General features: G+C 56.7%; 2 protein-coding genes across 2 annotated transcripts in view; one reads left to right on the top strand and one right to left on the bottom strand.

Moving 5' to 3' along the window:
* ACSF2 (acyl-CoA synthetase family member 2) overlaps window positions 1-16,104 on the top strand; it is a 48,658-nt gene extending 32,554 nt beyond the window's left edge. Inside the window, exons 2-16 of the mRNA XM_054460157.2 lie at window positions 1,988-2,183; window positions 2,551-2,679; window positions 2,942-2,995; window positions 3,487-3,605; window positions 3,721-3,886; window positions 4,456-4,551; window positions 4,693-4,850; window positions 5,115-5,206; window positions 5,515-5,591; window positions 12,293-12,400; window positions 13,693-13,844; window positions 14,932-15,073; window positions 15,161-15,271; window positions 15,466-15,534; window positions 15,769-16,104. Of these exons, the coding sequence (XP_054316132.1) occupies window positions 1,988-2,183; window positions 2,551-2,679; window positions 2,942-2,995; window positions 3,487-3,605; window positions 3,721-3,886; window positions 4,456-4,551; window positions 4,693-4,850; window positions 5,115-5,206; window positions 5,515-5,591; window positions 12,293-12,400; window positions 13,693-13,844; window positions 14,932-15,073; window positions 15,161-15,271; window positions 15,466-15,534; window positions 15,769-15,819 (1,720 nt within the window). The 3' untranslated portion in view covers window positions 15,820-16,104. The remainder of the gene's footprint in view (window positions 1-1,987; window positions 2,184-2,550; window positions 2,680-2,941; window positions 2,996-3,486; window positions 3,606-3,720; window positions 3,887-4,455; window positions 4,552-4,692; window positions 4,851-5,114; window positions 5,207-5,514; window positions 5,592-12,292; window positions 12,401-13,692; window positions 13,845-14,931; window positions 15,074-15,160; window positions 15,272-15,465; window positions 15,535-15,768) is intronic.
* Window positions 5,793-10,246, bottom strand: CHAD (chondroadherin). Its single transcript, XM_054460158.2, has 4 exons — window positions 9,309-10,246; window positions 7,001-7,164; window positions 6,588-6,733; window positions 5,793-6,343 (listed from the first exon to the last, which is right to left on the bottom strand). The coding sequence occupies exons 1-3, from the start codon at window positions 10,080-10,082 to the stop codon at window positions 6,592-6,594; spliced, it is 1,080 nt and encodes a 359-aa protein (XP_054316133.1). The 5' UTR covers window positions 10,083-10,246; the 3' UTR covers window positions 5,793-6,343; window positions 6,588-6,591.
* Window positions 16,105-16,687: the final 583 nt, after the last annotated feature.

Here is a 16,687-nt window from a genome sequence, read left to right as displayed (position 1 = left end):
TTGGGCCTTCTCTGTGGTGGGTGTTTCCTAAATATTTGTTGGAGGAATAAATGTTGGCTAATTACTCTGTAGGGCTGAGGAGGCCATAGTGTGGGGGGCCCCAGGGCCCAGGTCTAAGAGAGGCTACCTTAACCCAGCTTTGAGGGGACAGAGAATGGGCCTCAGATGGGCTGGGATTCCCCCCACAGTCTGCCTCATGGCTCCCATTTCCTGATTTTCTAGGCTGTTCCCACCCACGAAGAGCTAATATGTCTAATTCCCCCAGAGACAGGGAGCTTCTTAGAGGAAGGACTGTGGCTTGTTCTATCTCTAGTCCTAGCATAGTACTTGGCACATACGGGTGCTCACTGAATGTGTGTTGAATGCGTGGTCAATAAATGCCATGAATGGACGGTAAAATGCCTGTCGACTACAGAGCACTTCACCATTCCCAAAGCACCTTTGCAGGCCTGTTCACACTTAAACCTCATGGCCCCGCTGTGTAATAGGCAAGGCAGTTTCTTCATCCCCTTCTAGCCAAAGAGTAAACAGATAACTTGCCAGGTCCCACTGGGTTTTATTGGTTTGTTGTTTGAGACAGGGCCTCTCTCTGTCACCCAGGCTCAAGTGCAGTGGCGCAACCATGACTCACTGCAACCTCTGCCTCCCAGGCTCAAGTGATCCTCCCCCTTCAACCCCCAGAGTAGCTGGGACTACAGGCATGCGCCGCCATACCTGGTTAATTGTTTAAAATGTTTCATAGAGACAGGGTTTCCCTATATTGCCCAGGCTGGTCTCGAACTCCTGGGCTCAAGCAGTCCTCCTGCTGCAGCCTCCCAAAGTGCTGGCATGACTTTACAGGTGTGAGCCGCTGTGCCTGGCTCAGGTGCCACAGTTAATAAAAGGTGGGGAAAGTTCAGTGGAGCAGTAATGGAAGTGCAGGTTCTCCTCCAGCTTGACGTGCCCTTACTTAGGGGTCGTCTCTTACCTGGCAGGGCTGGGAGGAGATGGGTAGTTCCTGAAAGGCCGATGGAAAAAAGTGGGGAGTAGGTTACTGCTCCCGTGACCACCCAGGCCTCTACCCAGACCTGCTTCCACCTGTGCCCTGAGATGGATAGGCAGCCACATGTGAGAAGTGAAGAGTCCCGGCCCCAGACTAGAACCTGAGCCAGGTCCCGAGCTGGCTGCTTCCTCCACTCAACATCCCCAGCTCAGAAATCTCAGGATCTTGGTGCCCCTTGCTCTTCTGACATCTGGCCCCTTTGCCTTAACTGGCTGCTTTCAGCCAGCTTCTTAATTCCCTGGAGATAGAAACTGCCTGCCTTGTGACATCATCTGAGAGTGGGAGCTGGAGCCCAGGTGCCATTTGGCGTATAGGGGCTTTCTTCTTCATCTGCAGGTGCCCAGGATCTTTAGCACCTGGCACTGGACACCTACAAGCCTGTGGAATAACAGGGGCCTCCCAGCTGCCTCTCTTAGGGCCTCCATCTGCTCTCTCCTTTATCCCTTTCCTATTCTGTCTTTGGCTTTCAGGCCCTCAGGAGAAAAACTGGCCCACCAAGGAGTCTAAAATCCTAAGGCCTTGGATTCAAGCCCAGGGTCCAGGCACGCTTCCCTGGTTCCTCAGGAAGGACCCCAGTGACCTGTTTATTCTCCAGGAGGCAGGGGCTGGGGGTGAAGGCATGATCCTGCTTTGTAAGATCTGTCTGTCTGCACAGGCAGGCTCTCCCAGGCTTCACTAGGGCATCTCACCTTTCCCGGGAAGGTGAAGTAGGGCCCTTTGCTCCAGCTTGGTGTAACCTTGTCCCTGTCCTGCTGCCTTGGGATTAGGCTTGAGGTTGGGAAAAGGGTCTGGGGGATTTTAGGCTTACAAGAAGATCTGGAGAAAACCTAGTGGTCTCTAACAAGTTGTCAGCAGCCTACCTTCTGGCTTGGCTGGGTGTGCCATGCCCTTGGTTCCAGGGAGGCTGATCTGGGACAGTCAAACCCATAGCTCCTCTCCCTACAGTTCCAGAGAGGTGGATCGCATGGTCTCCCTGCCCATCGGAGGCCTCAGCTACGTTCAGGGGTGCACCAAAAAGCATCTTAACAGCAAGACCGTGGGCCAGTGCCTGGACACCACAGCACAGAGGGTCCCAGAACGAGAGGCCTTGGTCGTCCTCCATGAAGACGTCAGGTTGACCTTTGGCCAACTAAAGGAAGAGGTGGGTCCTGACCTGGAAACCTCAAAGTGGGCAAGTACTAGCTCCCAAGCTGCCCTAGCTGGGCAGAACCAGGAGCGTGGGCACCTGGCTATGGGGCAATGTGCTAGGGCTGCCAGAGAACCCCAAGGGATGGCAGGAGAAGGAGACAGGACTGAGGCACAAGGGGTCCAACGCCTCCTGTATCAGCAGCTCCTGGGGCACTTCTTAACTGCAGGCTCCAGGGCAGACCCACTGAGGCTGGGAATCTGCCTGTCCCTTTGTCCCCAGTGACTGTGATGAGAACTCCTGGGCTAAGGGCTGAGGGTGGGAGTCTTGGGCCCCTTCCTGCTTGCCCCTCTCACCCCTTGTGCCCCATCTTTTACACTAGGTGGACAAAGCTGCTTCTGGCCTCCTGAGCATTGGCCTCTGCAAAGGTGACCGGCTGGGCATGTGGGGACCTAACTCCTATGCATGGGTGCTCATGCAGTTGGCCACCGCCCAGGCGGGCATCATTCTGGTGAGGAGGGGCTTGCTTGGCACAGCTTGGTGTGCGTGGGGGAACATCATTCAAGGGGAGCCCCTCAGACCCTCAGCCCCAGGATCAAACCAGTGCCTTGTTGGTTTCAAACCAGGTAGTGCTTTCTCCTGAGGCCCACCAAGGAGGCCTCTGGGAGTTAGGCGGGTGTAGAGTGCTGCCTCTATGCCTCCTGGTGGCGGAGGGGCAGCAGGAGGGACAGGGTCTGCCCAGAATACTGATATGCCCTCGCCGCTTCCACCAGGTGTCTGTGAACCCAGCCTACCAGGCTATGGAACTGGAGTATGTCCTCAAGAAGGTACAGTTCATTCGTCGGTGAGGGGCCCGGCTGGGGTCTGGCACAGGGGGCTGCACAGGCTCTGCTTGTCAGAGTCTGGCGGTGTGAGCTAGGGCACGCATGGATGGGTGGCATGCACAGTGTCCTTCCTTACGCCATGTGTGGTTGGAAGGTGGCCCCAACTCCATGGAGAGGGTGGTTGGTCAGACACAAACCTGGCGTGAGTGTGCGGGGACGGGGGCATGTGTGTGTCAGGGCAGAGGTGTGTGTGTGTGTGTGTGTGTGTGTCCATCCTCATACGTGATGCATATGTGTCTCAGGGTGTGGTGTGTGTGTCTTGGGGCTGGTACATGTGTGCATTTGTCTTGGAGTGTGGTGCCTGTGAGTGTGCTGGAGGTGTGTGTGTCAGAAGCAGGTGCATCTGTATGAGAGCAGCTGATTAGTGAGGACTCCCCCAGAGCTCTAGTCTGGGGCTCCCTGCTGACTGCAGGTGGGGGACTCCCCTTCCACAGGTGGGCTGTAAGGCCCTTGTGTTCCCCAAGCAATTCAAGACCCAGCAATACTACAACATCCTGAAGCAGATCTGTCCAGAGGTGGACAATGCCCAGCCAGGGGGCTTGAAGAGTCAGAGGTGGGTGTGTCCCGGGTTAGTGGGTGGTGCATCATTCAGCATCCCTGATTCCTTCACTTCCTATCCACCCTGCCCCCTCCCTCAGCCCGTCTCTCACCATCGTCCGCACCCCCAGGCTCCCAGATCTGACCACAGTCATCTCGGTGGATGCCCCTTTGCCGGGGACCCTGCTCCTGGATGAAGTGGTGGCGGCTGGCAGCACACGGCAGCATCTGGACCAGCTCCAGTACAACCAGCAGTTCCTGTCCTGCCATGACCCCATCAACATCCAGTTCACCTCGGTAGGGCAGAGGTCTCCAGGCCCCAAGCCCAGATGGACACATGCCCCCTGCCCCTGTGACACTTCCGTGGGAATGGGGAGACAGCAGAGGAGAGCATGCATTCTTTACTGAGACTGGCCTTCAGCTGTCCTCTGTGCCCCGGAAAATATCAGCACCTGGTGTCCTTGTCACATTTCCTCCCCTAGCTCCCCGCCCTCTCCACTCCAGCCCTCTTGTTCCTGGTGCAGTGGCAGATTCACTGAACCAACACAGGTTAGAACTGCTACAGGCTGCCCCTCATTTAGCTGATGAGGAATCAGAGACCCAGAGAGAGAATTTGCCCAAGCCAGCTTGTGGGTGGCAGAGTTCTCTGGGCCATGTAAGTGGCACGAGAACGGAGACCTTACCTTCTGCATTGCTGGACCCTGACACCTGGCATCGTGGTAGACCTTTTGCAAATATACTGAACAGATGGATCTGGGGCAACAATCCCTGTCTCCTGATTCCCAGTCCAGTACTCTTCAAGGCAGTGGCCCAGGGTGGGAAGGAGATGAGAAGGAGGCCAAGCCATGCCCTGTTTGCCTTGTCAGGGGACAACAGGCAGCCCCAAGGGGGCCACCCTCTCCCACTACAACATTGTCAACAACTCCAACATGTTAGGAGAGCGCCTGAAACTGCATGAGAAGGTAAGGCAGCACTAGGCCCAGGGTAAGGCTGCAGGAGGGGTGGCTCAGGCAGGGGTGGGGGGCTGGCTGGGCTCCCCTTGCCAGCTGGAGGAACTGGCTTCTGGCTCCAAGACAGACCCAGCCTCCTGTCTCCATCACCAGACACCAGAGCAGTTGCGGATGATCCTGCCCAGCCCCCTGTACCATTGCCTGGGTTCCGTGGGAGGCACAATGATGTGTCTGATGTACGGTGCCACCCTCATCCTGGCCTCTCCCGTTTTCAATGGCAAGAAGGCACTGGAGGCCATCAGCAGAGAGAGGTGGGCACTGGTGGACAGGCTACTTGTGGGCTGATAAAACCCTCTTGTTCCTCACTCCTGGGCCCTGACACCTTTCCAAGCTGCCTTCTCCCTCCAGCCAGGAGACTGAGGATGGGGACAGTGGAGGACCCCAGGAGAGGACCAGTTCCTGCCTCAGGAGCTTCTCCTGCCTGTTCCCTTTGCTGCAGTTTCATGGCGGGGTGGGTGAGAACAGGGAGTTCCCTTCCACTTCCAAGCCTAATTTCGAGACCTCCTCCTATACAGAGGCTCCTTCCTGTATGGTACCCCCACGATGTTCGTGGACATTCTGAACCAGCCAGACTTCTCCAGTTATGACATCTCGACCATGTGTGGAGGTGGGGTGGGGCCAAGGGCAGCCAGGCTTGGGGAGGGGGCTGCTTCCCCAACAGGAATGGCCCGGGTGAGTTAGCTATGCTCCCAGTCTTTTATTTAGGGGGCAAGAAGGACACTGTAAAAATGTGGGTGGGAGGGAGGGAGATCCCCAGTGTCCCTGGACACCAGCCCAGGGCCAGCTGCCAGGTGTAGGAAAGGCTCGGGGTCAGGGGAGAAAAGGGAATGTTCCTCCCTTGGATGAGCTGTAGGTGAAAGGACTCCACTGGGCCTGGAGAATTGGGGAGCTGTGTCAGCCCTCTCTCTGATTCAGGTGTCATTGCTGGGTCCCCTGCACCTCCAGAGTTGATCCGAGCCATCATCAACAAGATAAATATGAAGGACCTGGTGGTGAGTGGTGACCGGGGCCCGGGCTGTGGGCAGGCCAGGCCTGGGATGACAACAGATTGACAGACATGGGGATGAGCCCAGGCCAGATGTTCAAAGGAGACCCTCTCAGCCAGCCCTCCTTCCAGAAAGCAGATGTGAGAAAAGATAGTCTGACCTCATCAGCACCTGGTGGGTGAAGGAGATAGGTGGCAGGGGAGTGAATATAATACATACATACATTTATATTTATAGAAATCTCAGGAAGAAATTGTAGCATGGGAAGACGGGCAGCAAAGCACCGATGTTCTGCTAGAACGTCCTGGCAGGTGGGGGCTGGCAGAGTTGGGGCATGGGCCTTAAAACCCTTTCTGGAAGCAAGGGGTGGGGCAAGGACCTGATGATTGTTTCCACGTGGCAGGGAAAGAGGAACGGAGGAAGGATGATCCTGGGAGGGTGGCCATCCTGATGACCAACCCGTTGTGGTTCTGATTGACTTGCGGGGGTCTCAGCAACAGCTTCTCTGAGAGGAGCTGGAGGGTGGGGAAGGCATGAAGCCTGGGGAGAGGCTCAGCCTTCCTTCTCCCCAGGACACTGCTGGGTGGAGCTGGGTTGGTAGTGGAGTGCGCGAGGCCCCCTGCCAGGACGTGTCTAGGTGTAGGCAGCTCTGTGCATCAGCAGAGGCTGTGGGGAGAAGGTAGGGGTGGAGGTGGGAAGGTCAGTAGTCTCTCCGGTGGAAGGCAGAGGCCAGTCACCAGGACTGGCTGGGTCAGAACCTGCAAGGAGGCAAGGATCGATGTCAGTACTCCAACAACCCAGATGATGCTTGGAGAAAATGGTAGAAGTCCTGGGCAGGACCTTTTCCTCCCTTCGAAAGGGGACCCAGTCCTCCCCTCCTCTCTCTGGAAAAATGGAGGGTCTGCCTGACCATCCAGGGGCAGGGGGTATCCTGGAAGATACCAGCTCACTTGCTGGAATCGCCAAAGAGGGACATAGGGGACCTGTTTACTCAGCCCCTACCTGTTTAATGGCGACCAGCTTTCTTGGACCTCTTGGTGGGGAACTTGCAGCTGCGGAAGGCGTCCGTGTCACGGATGTGCTGGCCCTTGAACTTGGCAGGTGAGGCACAGGTGGCATCTGGGCGGGAGGCCTTGGCTTCCAGCCACCTGGAGAGACAGAAATTTGCTGGGGCTGGGGAAGAAGGTGGGAGTGCTGGGGGGAAGGGCAGTGAACTATGGGGCCAGCATTGAGTTGGCCACAGGATAGTCTGAAGCTGTCATCTTCATTTTACAAATGGGGAAACTGAGGTTCCCAGGGTCCCATGCTTATTAGGTAGCAAATCTAGGATGCATGTCCAACATGTCTTAATGCAGGGCTAATGTGCCTCTATCACATATGGGTGGGCTCTGGGAGTGACGTGGGGTTGTTCTTACTGCCGAAGGCCCCGGAGCTGGCAGGTACACTTCCAGGGGTTGTTGGTAAGGGTGAGGGTCTCCAGGCTGTCGAAGGGGAAGTTGGAGGGTAGCTGGTTCAGGCGGTTGTTCTCCAAATGGACGTGTTTCAGCGTGGTTACACCCAGGAAGGCACCATCTGAGAACTGGGGAGCAAGGTGGTCATAAGTGAATGAGTAAGCACCCGAGCGCCAGAGGGGCAAGATCCTTCCCTGAACCTGAGCCATAGCACTTTAAGGAGTTTCCCAGTTTTCAAAGCAGTATGACCAAGTAGTCTCAGATAATCCAATCTACACAACCCCCTTTGAGACAGATGGTGTTCTTTTCTTTTCTGTTTTTTTTTTTTTTGAGACGGAGTCTCACTCTGTTGCCCAGGCTGGAGCACAGTGGCGCGATCTCGGCTCACTGCAAGCTCCGCCTCGCCTCCTGGGTTCATGCCATTCTCTGGCTTCAGTCTCCTGAGTAGCTGGGACTACAGGTGCCTGCCACCATGCCTGGCTAATTTTTTTTGTATTTTTTTAGTAGAGACGGGGTTTCACCGTGTTAGCCACGATGGTCTCGATCTCCTGACCTCGTGATCTGCCCGCCTCAGCCTCCCAAAGTGCTGGGATTACAGGTGTGAGCCACCACGCCCGGCCAGGTGGTGTTATTTTCAATATGCAAATGGGGAAACGGAAAAAGCGCAGTCCTTTGCCCTGGGTCACAGCAGTGGGTAAACAGTAGCCACAGGACCACACCCAGCTCCTCTTCCCCTGGCACCACAATCCCTGCACAAACACTGGGACTGTGGGGCTGCCAGAGTTTGGCCCCAGCAACCCAAACTGGTACACGGTGAACTTGGTCTGTGCTTGGTGGAGTGGGCAGTGGGCCCAGGCTCCCCACAGTCCCAGGGTCCCAGGACTTCCCCCAGCTCTGTCCTCACTGCTCCCCCACTGCCAGTCAGACGCTATTTGTGAAGCCACCTTGGTGGAGCCTTTGGCCAGGTTGGACGGCTCCAGAGGAAATGTTATATTGGTGCCCACACCTTTGCCCAGGCGCCACAATTCCTGTCTGGCCTCCCCTGCCCCAAACCAGCCCCTGATTCGCTGCTCTGCTGCCCACTGAAAGACCACTCTGGCACTGGTGGGCCACAGGGGACTCCAACTTCAGCTGGGGAGAGGCAGGGCTGAAGAAGGGCAGGCTTGAGCAGGCTCCTTCCACCCAGACAAAGGTTGGCTGCTGCCCAAGTGAGATTCTGCCCACATCTCCACGCCCGTACCCTTTCCTGTGGCCCACGTTGAGGTATGAAGGTCTCCAGTAACCAGACTCTCCTCTACCTTGTTGGTCCCCACCCAAACCTCCTGGCTGAAGCTTCTGTACCAGGGTGATTTTTCCAGTCCCAGAGAAGGGATTCTGCTCTGATCCAAGGTAGTCCCACCTGGCCAGACACTGAGCACCCCAGGGGAGAAAGGAATGAGTGAGGATGCAGACAGGAGATGGGTCTAGTGACAGGGGAGGGCAAAGGGCAGTTAGCAGTCTGGAGACAGTGAGTCACACCAGTCTTCTCTGTGGAGAGACACCTGGGGTCTTGTGCCAAGGACTGACAATAGTGGTCTTGCCTTTGCCCCTTCAGGGAGCCCATGGGCACGATGCTTGCATCCTGGGGGAGCCCTTGGTCCCATGCCTACTGAGCTGCAAATGGACTTGAGAATGCAGTGAATTGTGTCTGTGTGGATTGGGCAGGGCCATCCACCGGGGCCTCTATGGGGCATGGAGAACGTCTTTCTCAGGCATTTGCTTCGCCTCACTCCCCAGTCCCCCACTATCCCTTAGCACACATGCACAGCCCCCACCAGGAACAGGGTCTCTTTGTGGGCCTGATCTGCCCAGCTCCTCTGGAAGGCTCCTCAATAAACAAACCTTCCTTTATGGGGTGGTAGGTTTACTGGAGACGGGGAAAAACAGCAGAGGAGGGGTGGAAGGCCCAACAGGAAGAGGTGGCTGCTGCTCACAGTTGGGGGTTTGGGAGCACTGGAGATGGCACTAGGGGGCCATTTGTGGGGCCAGGGCAGCCCCACTCCTTTTATATGTAAGAATCCTAGGAGGGCAGTGGCCGAGACTGGCAGCAGACAGGGATTAGGGTAGGGATGTGACAAGGTGAGGAAGGGAGAGGGCAGAGATGCTCACCTTGGAGATAGCCAGAGGGACAGGGAACCTGGGGACAGGGGATGGTGCCAGCTGTGGCCCTGGCTCCTGGGGCCTCCAGGAAGGGAAGAAGGAACCGGGGCAGAGCCCACAGCCAGGAGCTCACCTTCTCCAGGTTGGTGTTGTCTAGCAAGAGGGTCTCCAGGTATCTGCCAAAGGACTGGAAGGCATTGTCCGGGATGCTTTTCAGGGGGTTGTGGGACAGCTTCAGCTCCTCCACCACCCGTAGCTTGCTCAGGGCAGCCGAGGGGTAGCTGGACAGCTGGTTCCTGTCCACGTGGAATTTGGCGAGGTTCTCCACGTCGTCCAGGGCCCCGGGTTGCAGGGAGCTCAGCGCGTTTTCCGACAGGTAGAGCCAGCGCAGGTCCTTGGCTCCCTGGAAGGCGCCTGCGCGCAGCTCACGGATCTTGTTGTTGTTGAGCTGCAAGATGAAGAGGTTGACCAGCGGGGAGAGCAACCCCCGGGGCAGCTCAGTGACCTTGTTGTGGTCCAGGTAGAGGTAGGTCAGCTCGGTCAGGTCGTCGAAGGCGCCTGCGCGCAGCACGCGGATGTCGTTATGGGACAGGTACAAGTAGATGAGCTGCTTGAGGCCGCGGAAGGCACCGGCGGCCACCTCGCGGATCTGGCAGTGCTGCAGGTGCAACGACACGAGGTTCGGCATGGCCCGAAACGAATTGGCAGCCAGCACTGGGAAGTTGTTGCGCTGTAGGTTGAGCAGCTTGGTCTTCTCTGACACCTTGGGGATCTTCTGCAGCCCCACCTTGTCGCAGATGACGTGCTGCAGGTCGCCGTGGCAGTGGCAGTTCTGGGGGCAGGCGGCCAGCGCCGGCAGCAGACCAGCCAGGAGGCCGAGGATGAGCAAGAGCATTGGGCGGACCATGGCTGGGACGCCTGGGGCCGGGGCTGGGGGCAGCAGCGGCGGCGGGGCGCGGGCAGCGGCGAGTCCTGGGCGCTCGGGTCTGCCGCCCTCTTTATACGGTGGCCCTGACCGCAGCCGGCAGCCGAGCCAGCTCCTACGTGGAGCATCGAGGCCACTGGGCTTAACTCGCTCGCGCCCAAAGATGCGCCCCCGCCCTCCACGGGGAAGGGGGCGGGGCCCTTCCCCCAGCCGGCGACCGTGCATGAGGGGATGGAACCGTGGCCCCCGAGCCCCGGCTCTAGCCCCCTGCTCTCCTATGTGCTCCTCTGCCTACCGCCTTTCCCGGGGCTTTTCTGGGAAGGGGGAATGGTTATGTCTGGAGCCCCGAGTTTACATCGGAGAGAGGGAGGCGTTCCCTGAACTTATTTGTTTGCTCAGGTTTGAGCCTCTACGCGGGGCCATCCACACGCGCTCGGCTGGGTGCCCTGGATGCGAGGCCGGAGGAAGCGGGGCCGGACAGCCGGACGCGTCTCCCTGCGGTGGGCCAGCTGGCGGCGCTTTAAAGGGGCGCTTGTGCGGCGCTGGCCGAGCGTGAGAGCGTCGAGCTCCCACTTCGGACTCGACGGGCACCCACTTCGGACTCGACGGGCCAAAGCTGGCCCTGGGGAGACCCGAGCTCCTTCCCCACCCTCGGGCGCGCCCCCACCCCTCTCTCCCAACCCCGCTTGCGTTTCTGTCCCCGGCGCTCTCATCCCCTTTTTCCACCGCTGAAGGCTAAGCAGAAAAGTGGGAAGTGGGGGAGAGTGGCCCACAGGAATGGCAAACACACCTGGAAACCACAGGCCACAAGCACAGTCGCACCATCCCCCCTCCTTCATCGCCCCGAAATATCTCCATCCCTCATCCCCAACCCTAGTGGTCAGGACCCGCCCCTGAGGGGTCTCAGGGTGGCGGCTGAGTGGCGCCGAGGTGTACTTGGCAGAGGCCACATTCGGGCAGTGGCCCCAGGACTGTGAGGAAGGGTGCGGGAGGGGGTGGGGCAGGTCGAGGGACCAGCCCTGGACGGCTCTGGCTGCCAGACCCTAAGTTCTGTGGGCAGTCCCGCCCCAGCCCGCCAGATTTCTGTGTGCCCATTTGCCAGCCACGATGTCCGGATTCCTGTGGAAAGGGGAGGGTGAGCAGGCAGGGTCACAGCTCTGGCCTCAGGGTGAGCTGCAAGCTGCCTGGCACAGGATATTGTCTGTGATGAGGGGTGGAAGGAGAAACCAGAACCCACATTGAACCAAACCCCAGCCGTGCCAGAGCCAGAGCAGCTGATATGGGGGAAGCTTGGTGCAGGGAGGAGGATGGATGAGATCTGGTGTCCGTTGATTAAAGGGGACCTAGGATACGGGGTAACTAGCCTCTCTTCCCTTACCCAGTACCCCCGTGTTGGGGCCTGGTTTCCAGGGCCTGCCCTTTTCCCAAACCTCTCTGCCCCTTGCCTCTAGGATAGGGGGGTCATACTTGGCCTAGACCATTCCTTGATGGTATTTAGGCTTCTCCAAGGCTGGCTTCTGGTTTTTCTGTTGCTCAGGCTTTCCAACCACTGGAAATGGGGGAGGTGGGGCGGGGGTACCACTGGTTTTTAAAATCACTGCTTAGGTTGTTTTTTTATTTTGATGGAAATACATTCACGGGAAACTCTCCAGAGCTTGGGGGACGCCTGCTCCAAGGCCAGGCACTTGTTCAGGGTTTGCAGAATGCAGGGGTGGGGTTGTGTCTGTGCCACTCCTAGCTGGGCCAAGGCGGGCTGGCTTTCTCATCAAGTTTATGGGGCCTTCAGCTTGGAAGGGAGGAGCAGGGGATGTGGCCTGAAATCAGGAAGGTGGGATTAAGGCAGCCAGGGGATGGGGGAAGAAGTGTGGGGTGTTGGTAATACCGGAGCCACAGGCACAGACAGGTGGCTGCTCCAGGGAAACGGGACACTGAGAGAGCTCCAGCTGGAAGAGAATGGTGTCCCTGCTCTCAATTTTCTTTCAGATCTGGGGCCCTGCAGAGATCTAGTCTGCTCACTCCCAGCACCTCTGCCTCCTGACCCCAGGCCCCTACCAATGATGTCTCTGTTTCCACCATTCAGCTGCCCTCCACTTCCTTTTCTTTTATGAATTCCTTCCCATTTCCTCAGATAGCTCACCTGATCCCTCTGCACGTGCTGAGCCCTCTTCACACACCCTTTCTGGACCCTCTAGGTTGCTTATGGAACCACAGAGAACAGTCCCGTGACATTTGCCCACTTCCCTGAGGACACTGTGGAGCAGAAGGCAGAAAGCGTGGGCAGAATTATGCCTCACACGGAGGTGAGCCCCCGACCAAGACTCGGAAGTCCCACCTCTCGTCACCCAACTGGGGTGCACCCCGCTGGGACATCTGTTGCTTTCAGTGAGAGAGTCAAATGGCTCACTCAGGATGCCTAGAGGCCCCCAGCAGCAGGGGTGTGCTAAGCCTGGCCCGGAGTGTTCTCTGTGGGCTAAGCATGAAAGGGGAAGAGCTGGAACAGTGGCTGTGAGCGGCTGCCAGCTGAACTTCTCCGCGGCCTCCCTTCCTGTCTGAGGTGTGTTTTTGCCAAGCCCACTGTCTGTTTCAGGGCAGTCAGGGTAGCCTCAAAGAGGAGCCAGAGCACAGAGAGTTTTCCTACACAGCTTCTTTTCCTCCAGTGGTCCTCGCCTCTCACTTCAGCAGAGTTCCTCTTCTTGCTTGGCGTAAACACTTCATTTCCCAAGCAGCCTATCCCTTTGGGGGGGTCTCTTTGCCCCTCAAAGGTTGCCCCAGAGTACATCTCAATCTCAAATGCCCAGCCATGCCTCCTTTCCTGCTCCAACACTGGGGCTGTGCCAGCTGGCTCCTGATTTCCCCTGCACCCTTCTGCTCCCGCCCCTGGGGGATCGCTGCCCCTGTGCACAAGCAGCTGCTTCCCCTGGGGCTGACCGCTGTCCTGGCGTGAATCTGCCCTGCCCTCCCACCAGAGCAGCCGTGTACCCAGGGATTGAGTAGGGATGTGAGCCCCCTCCCGTGTGTGCTACAGCTGCACTGCCACTCTCACTAGGATGCCCACATGGAAGGGAAACAGGGGCAGGCATTACTCACCCCATTTCACGGACGCAGACACTGAGGCACACAGAGGCTCAGCTTTCCTTGGCACGGTGGCCATGGCTCTTTTCTCTACCAGGCTTTCAGACTCTGCCTCTCCTATTCACATGGTGTTGCCATGCCACCCTCTTTGGCTTATTTGCTCCTTAATGGGAAGTAAGAGGAGACTCCCTTCTCCTCTGCACGGTTTATAATTCTTCAGCTGGCTCTGCAGTCCACAAACCTCTTTCTTTGCAGCAGCTGCCTGCCCGCTCTGTTTCCTCAGCACTCCCAGCCTGGGACTCAGCTCTTCTTTCATGCCCAGCTCAGGTCTCTGACTGGCTTTGGGTTGACTCTAGCCTTTGTCTCCCTTCTCTGGATGGGGATAAGCAGAGCCAGGGGGCCTCATTCCAGGCAGTTGGGTTGGGGGGTTGGGGGCAGGCAAAGCTCTCTCCATTTCCAAGGACCACCTATCCTGAAGCAAGAGGATAGGAAGCCCCAACCTGAGGCCATCCTGTCCCAGGCCCGGATCATGAACATGGAGGCGGGGACGCTGGCAGAGCTGAACACACCCGGGGAGCTGTGCATCCGAGGGTACTGCGTCATGCTGGGCTACTGGGGCGAGCCTCAGAAGACGGAGGAAGCAGTGGATCAGGACAAGTGGTATCGGACAGGGTGAGAAGGCAGGGCAGGGTGGAGGCTCTGGCTGCTCAGGGGAGACTGGAGATCTTGAGGCTGAGCCGGGAACATTAACCTGGCACCGTGAGGATGTGGGTATCAAGATGACCCCTCACATGCTGGAGTCTTATTTTCCAAAATGTACATGGTGGGGATGATCATACGTAGCACAGAAGAAAGTAACTGGGTCATCACCCTACACCAGCAGCTGCAAAATCTGAGTCCAGATTCAGTCACTCATTTGTCAGCTCAGCAAATTCTTATTAGAATTCCTTATGTGCTAGCACCGTTCTCGCTGCTGGAGGTCCAGAGGAAAGTAAGATGAGAAGGATCCTGCTTTTTGGAGGAAGACTTATGATGCCCAACATCGATAAATAACACCAAGAAAATAGGCCAGGCGCGGTGGCTCACACCTGTAATCTCAGCACTTTGGGAGGCCAAGGCGGGTGGATCACCTGAGGTCAGAAGTTTGAGACCAGCCTGACCAGCACAGTGAAACCTCACCTCTACTAAAAATACAAAGATTAGCCAGACGTGGTGGCGGCGTGTGCCTGTAGTCCCAGCTACTCGGGAGGCTGAGGCAGGAGAATCGCTGTAACCCGGGAGATGGAGGTTGCAGTGAACCGAGATCGTGCCCCTGCACTCCAGCCTGGGCGACAGAGCAGGACTCCATCTCAAAAGCAAACAAACAAACGAACAAACAAAAAACACCAAGAAAATGAAATAGGGTTATAGGAGAGAAAGTGGCTGTGGTGGGGAGGGGAGCTTCCCTTAGATTGAGTGGACAGAGAAGATGTCTGGAGACATTTGAGCTGAGACCTGGAAAGAAGCCAGTCGTGAAAAGCTATGTGTAGATATGTTGAGAGAGAGAGAATATGTTATAGGTATTGTTTTGTTTTTGTCTGCCTCCCCTCCCCTTACTAGACTATTAATTCCAGAGACTGTGTCTTGTTCCTGCTATGTCTCCCAGAGTCTAGAGCAGTGGAAGACATATAGTAGGCTGGTCAATAAATGTTTCACGAGTGAGCAAGCAAGTGAGTGAACAAGGCAGAGATGACAGGTTGCCCCTGGGCTTTCCTTACAGAGATGTCGCCACAATGAACGAGCAGGGCTTCTGCAAGATCGTGGGCCGCTCTAAGGATATGATCATCCGGGGTGGTGAGAACATCTACCCCGCAGAGCTCGAGGACTTCTTTCACACACACCCGAAGGTGCAGGAAGTGCAGGTGAGGCACCTGGCTCAGGTGAACCCCCAGAAACAAGAAACACACATGAACACGGTGATGTCTGATATTTTTCTCTGGCCCTGGAAGGTGGTGGGAGTGAAGGACGATCGGATGGGGGAAGAGATTTGTGCCTGCATTCGGCTGAAGGAGGGGGAGGAGACCACGGTGGAGGAGATCAAAGCTTTCTGCAAAGGGAAGGTGGGAGCCTCCGCCCAACCAAGCTGATGCTGCTCGGTTCTTTGCTCACCCACTCCTTTGCCAACCAGCCCGGGGCGGGGATTGCTCTGCCCTTGATGAAGCTGACTCCCGGCCAGGCCAGCCCCTGGTCGCCTACCCATACCCCTGTGAGCTTGCCCAGCCTCACGCCTTACCTCCCTCCCTCTGGTCTGCAGATCTCTCACTTCAAGATTCCGAGGTACATCGTGTTTGTCACAAACTACCCCCTCACCATCTCAGGAAAGGTGTGTAAGGTAGAGGAGACTGGGGAGGGCAGCCTGGGCTCTGGGGACCCATGGGGCCCCACCTCTATTTCCTTCAGCAATGGGTGTGGAGATGCTGGCAGTAGGGTGACCAGGTCACCTAATCCTGGTTTGCCTGGGGACTTTCCCTGTTTTGGCACTAAGAGCCTGAGAAACCCCTTATTCTTGGGTGAACCAAGACAGCTGGTCACCCTAACTCCTTTTTCTTTCCTCCAGATCCAGAAATTCAAACTTCGAGAGCAGATGGAACGGCATCTAAATCTGTGAATAAAGCGGGAGGCCTGTCCTGGCCAGTTGGCTTGCCTCTCTCCTGTCAGAATGCAACCTGGCTTTATGCACCTAGATGTCCCCAGCGCCCAGTTCTGAGCCAGGCACATCAAATGTCAAGGAATTGACTGAACGAACTAAGAGCTCCTGGATGGGTCCGGGAACTCGCCTGGGCACGAGGTGCCAAAAGGCAGGCAGCCCGCCCAGGCCCTCCTCCTGTCCATCCCCCACATTCCCCTGTCTGTCCTTGTGATTTCGCATAAAGAGCTTCTGTTTTCTTTGGCCTCTTGCTGGTGGGCTCTCTTGGCAGCTACTACGGGTTGGAGAAGGGAAGACACTGAGGGAAACTAGCATTTTCAGACCTCCTCCTATTCCTTGTCATTGAGAGTGCAGAGCACCTTGATGTGGATTATCTACTTAATTTAACCCTCACCCTTGGTATCCCTTTGAGATACCAACCCATTTTTGTGGTTGTTCTTGTTTTTTGAGATGGAGTCTTGCCCTGTCACCCAGGCTGGAGTGTAGTGGTGCGATCTCAGCTCACTGCAACCTCTGCCTCCCTAATTCAAGTGATTCTCCTGCCTCACCCTCCCAAGTAGCTGGGATTGCAGGTACCCACCACCACACCCAACTAATTTTTGTATTTTTAGTAGAGGCGAGGTTTCACCATGTTGGCCAGGCTGGTCCTCAAACTCCTGACCTCAAGCAATCCGCCTGCCTCGGCCTACCAAAGTGCTGGGATTACAGCCATGAACCACTGCGCCTACCCCCAATTTTTTATTTTTAAGCTACTCTAATTTAATTCTTTTTCACATTGTTGCCAGATTAGTCTAGCAAGAAGTATTTTTTTTATATATATGTAACAGCT

This window comes from Pongo pygmaeus, chromosome 19, assembly GCF_028885625.2.
Source record: "Pongo pygmaeus isolate AG05252 chromosome 19, NHGRI_mPonPyg2-v2.0_pri, whole genome shotgun sequence".
In the NCBI taxonomy this organism is placed as follows: Eukaryota; Metazoa; Chordata; class Mammalia; order Primates; family Hominidae; genus Pongo; species Pongo pygmaeus.
The sequence above is the reverse complement of the archived record's forward strand: the minus strand, read 5'-3'. Positions and strand labels throughout refer to the sequence as shown.

What these genes read in the sequence shown, in the direction of transcription:
- CHAD (XM_054460158.2), bottom strand. Translation starts at nt 10,082, where the DNA reads ATGGTCCGCCCAATGCTCTTGCTCATCCTCGGCCTCCTGGCTGGTCTG. An exon ending in ACAACACCAACCTGGAGAAG is followed by an intron (nt 7,165 to 9,308) that starts GTGAGCTCCTGG and finishes CTTGCTCCCCAG; the next exon opens with TTCTCAGATGGTGCCTTCCT. An exon ending in CAGCTCCGGGGCCTTCGGCA is followed by an intron (nt 6,734 to 7,000) that starts GTAAGAACAACC and finishes CTGTCTCTCCAG; the next exon opens with GTGGCTGGAAGCCAAGGCCT.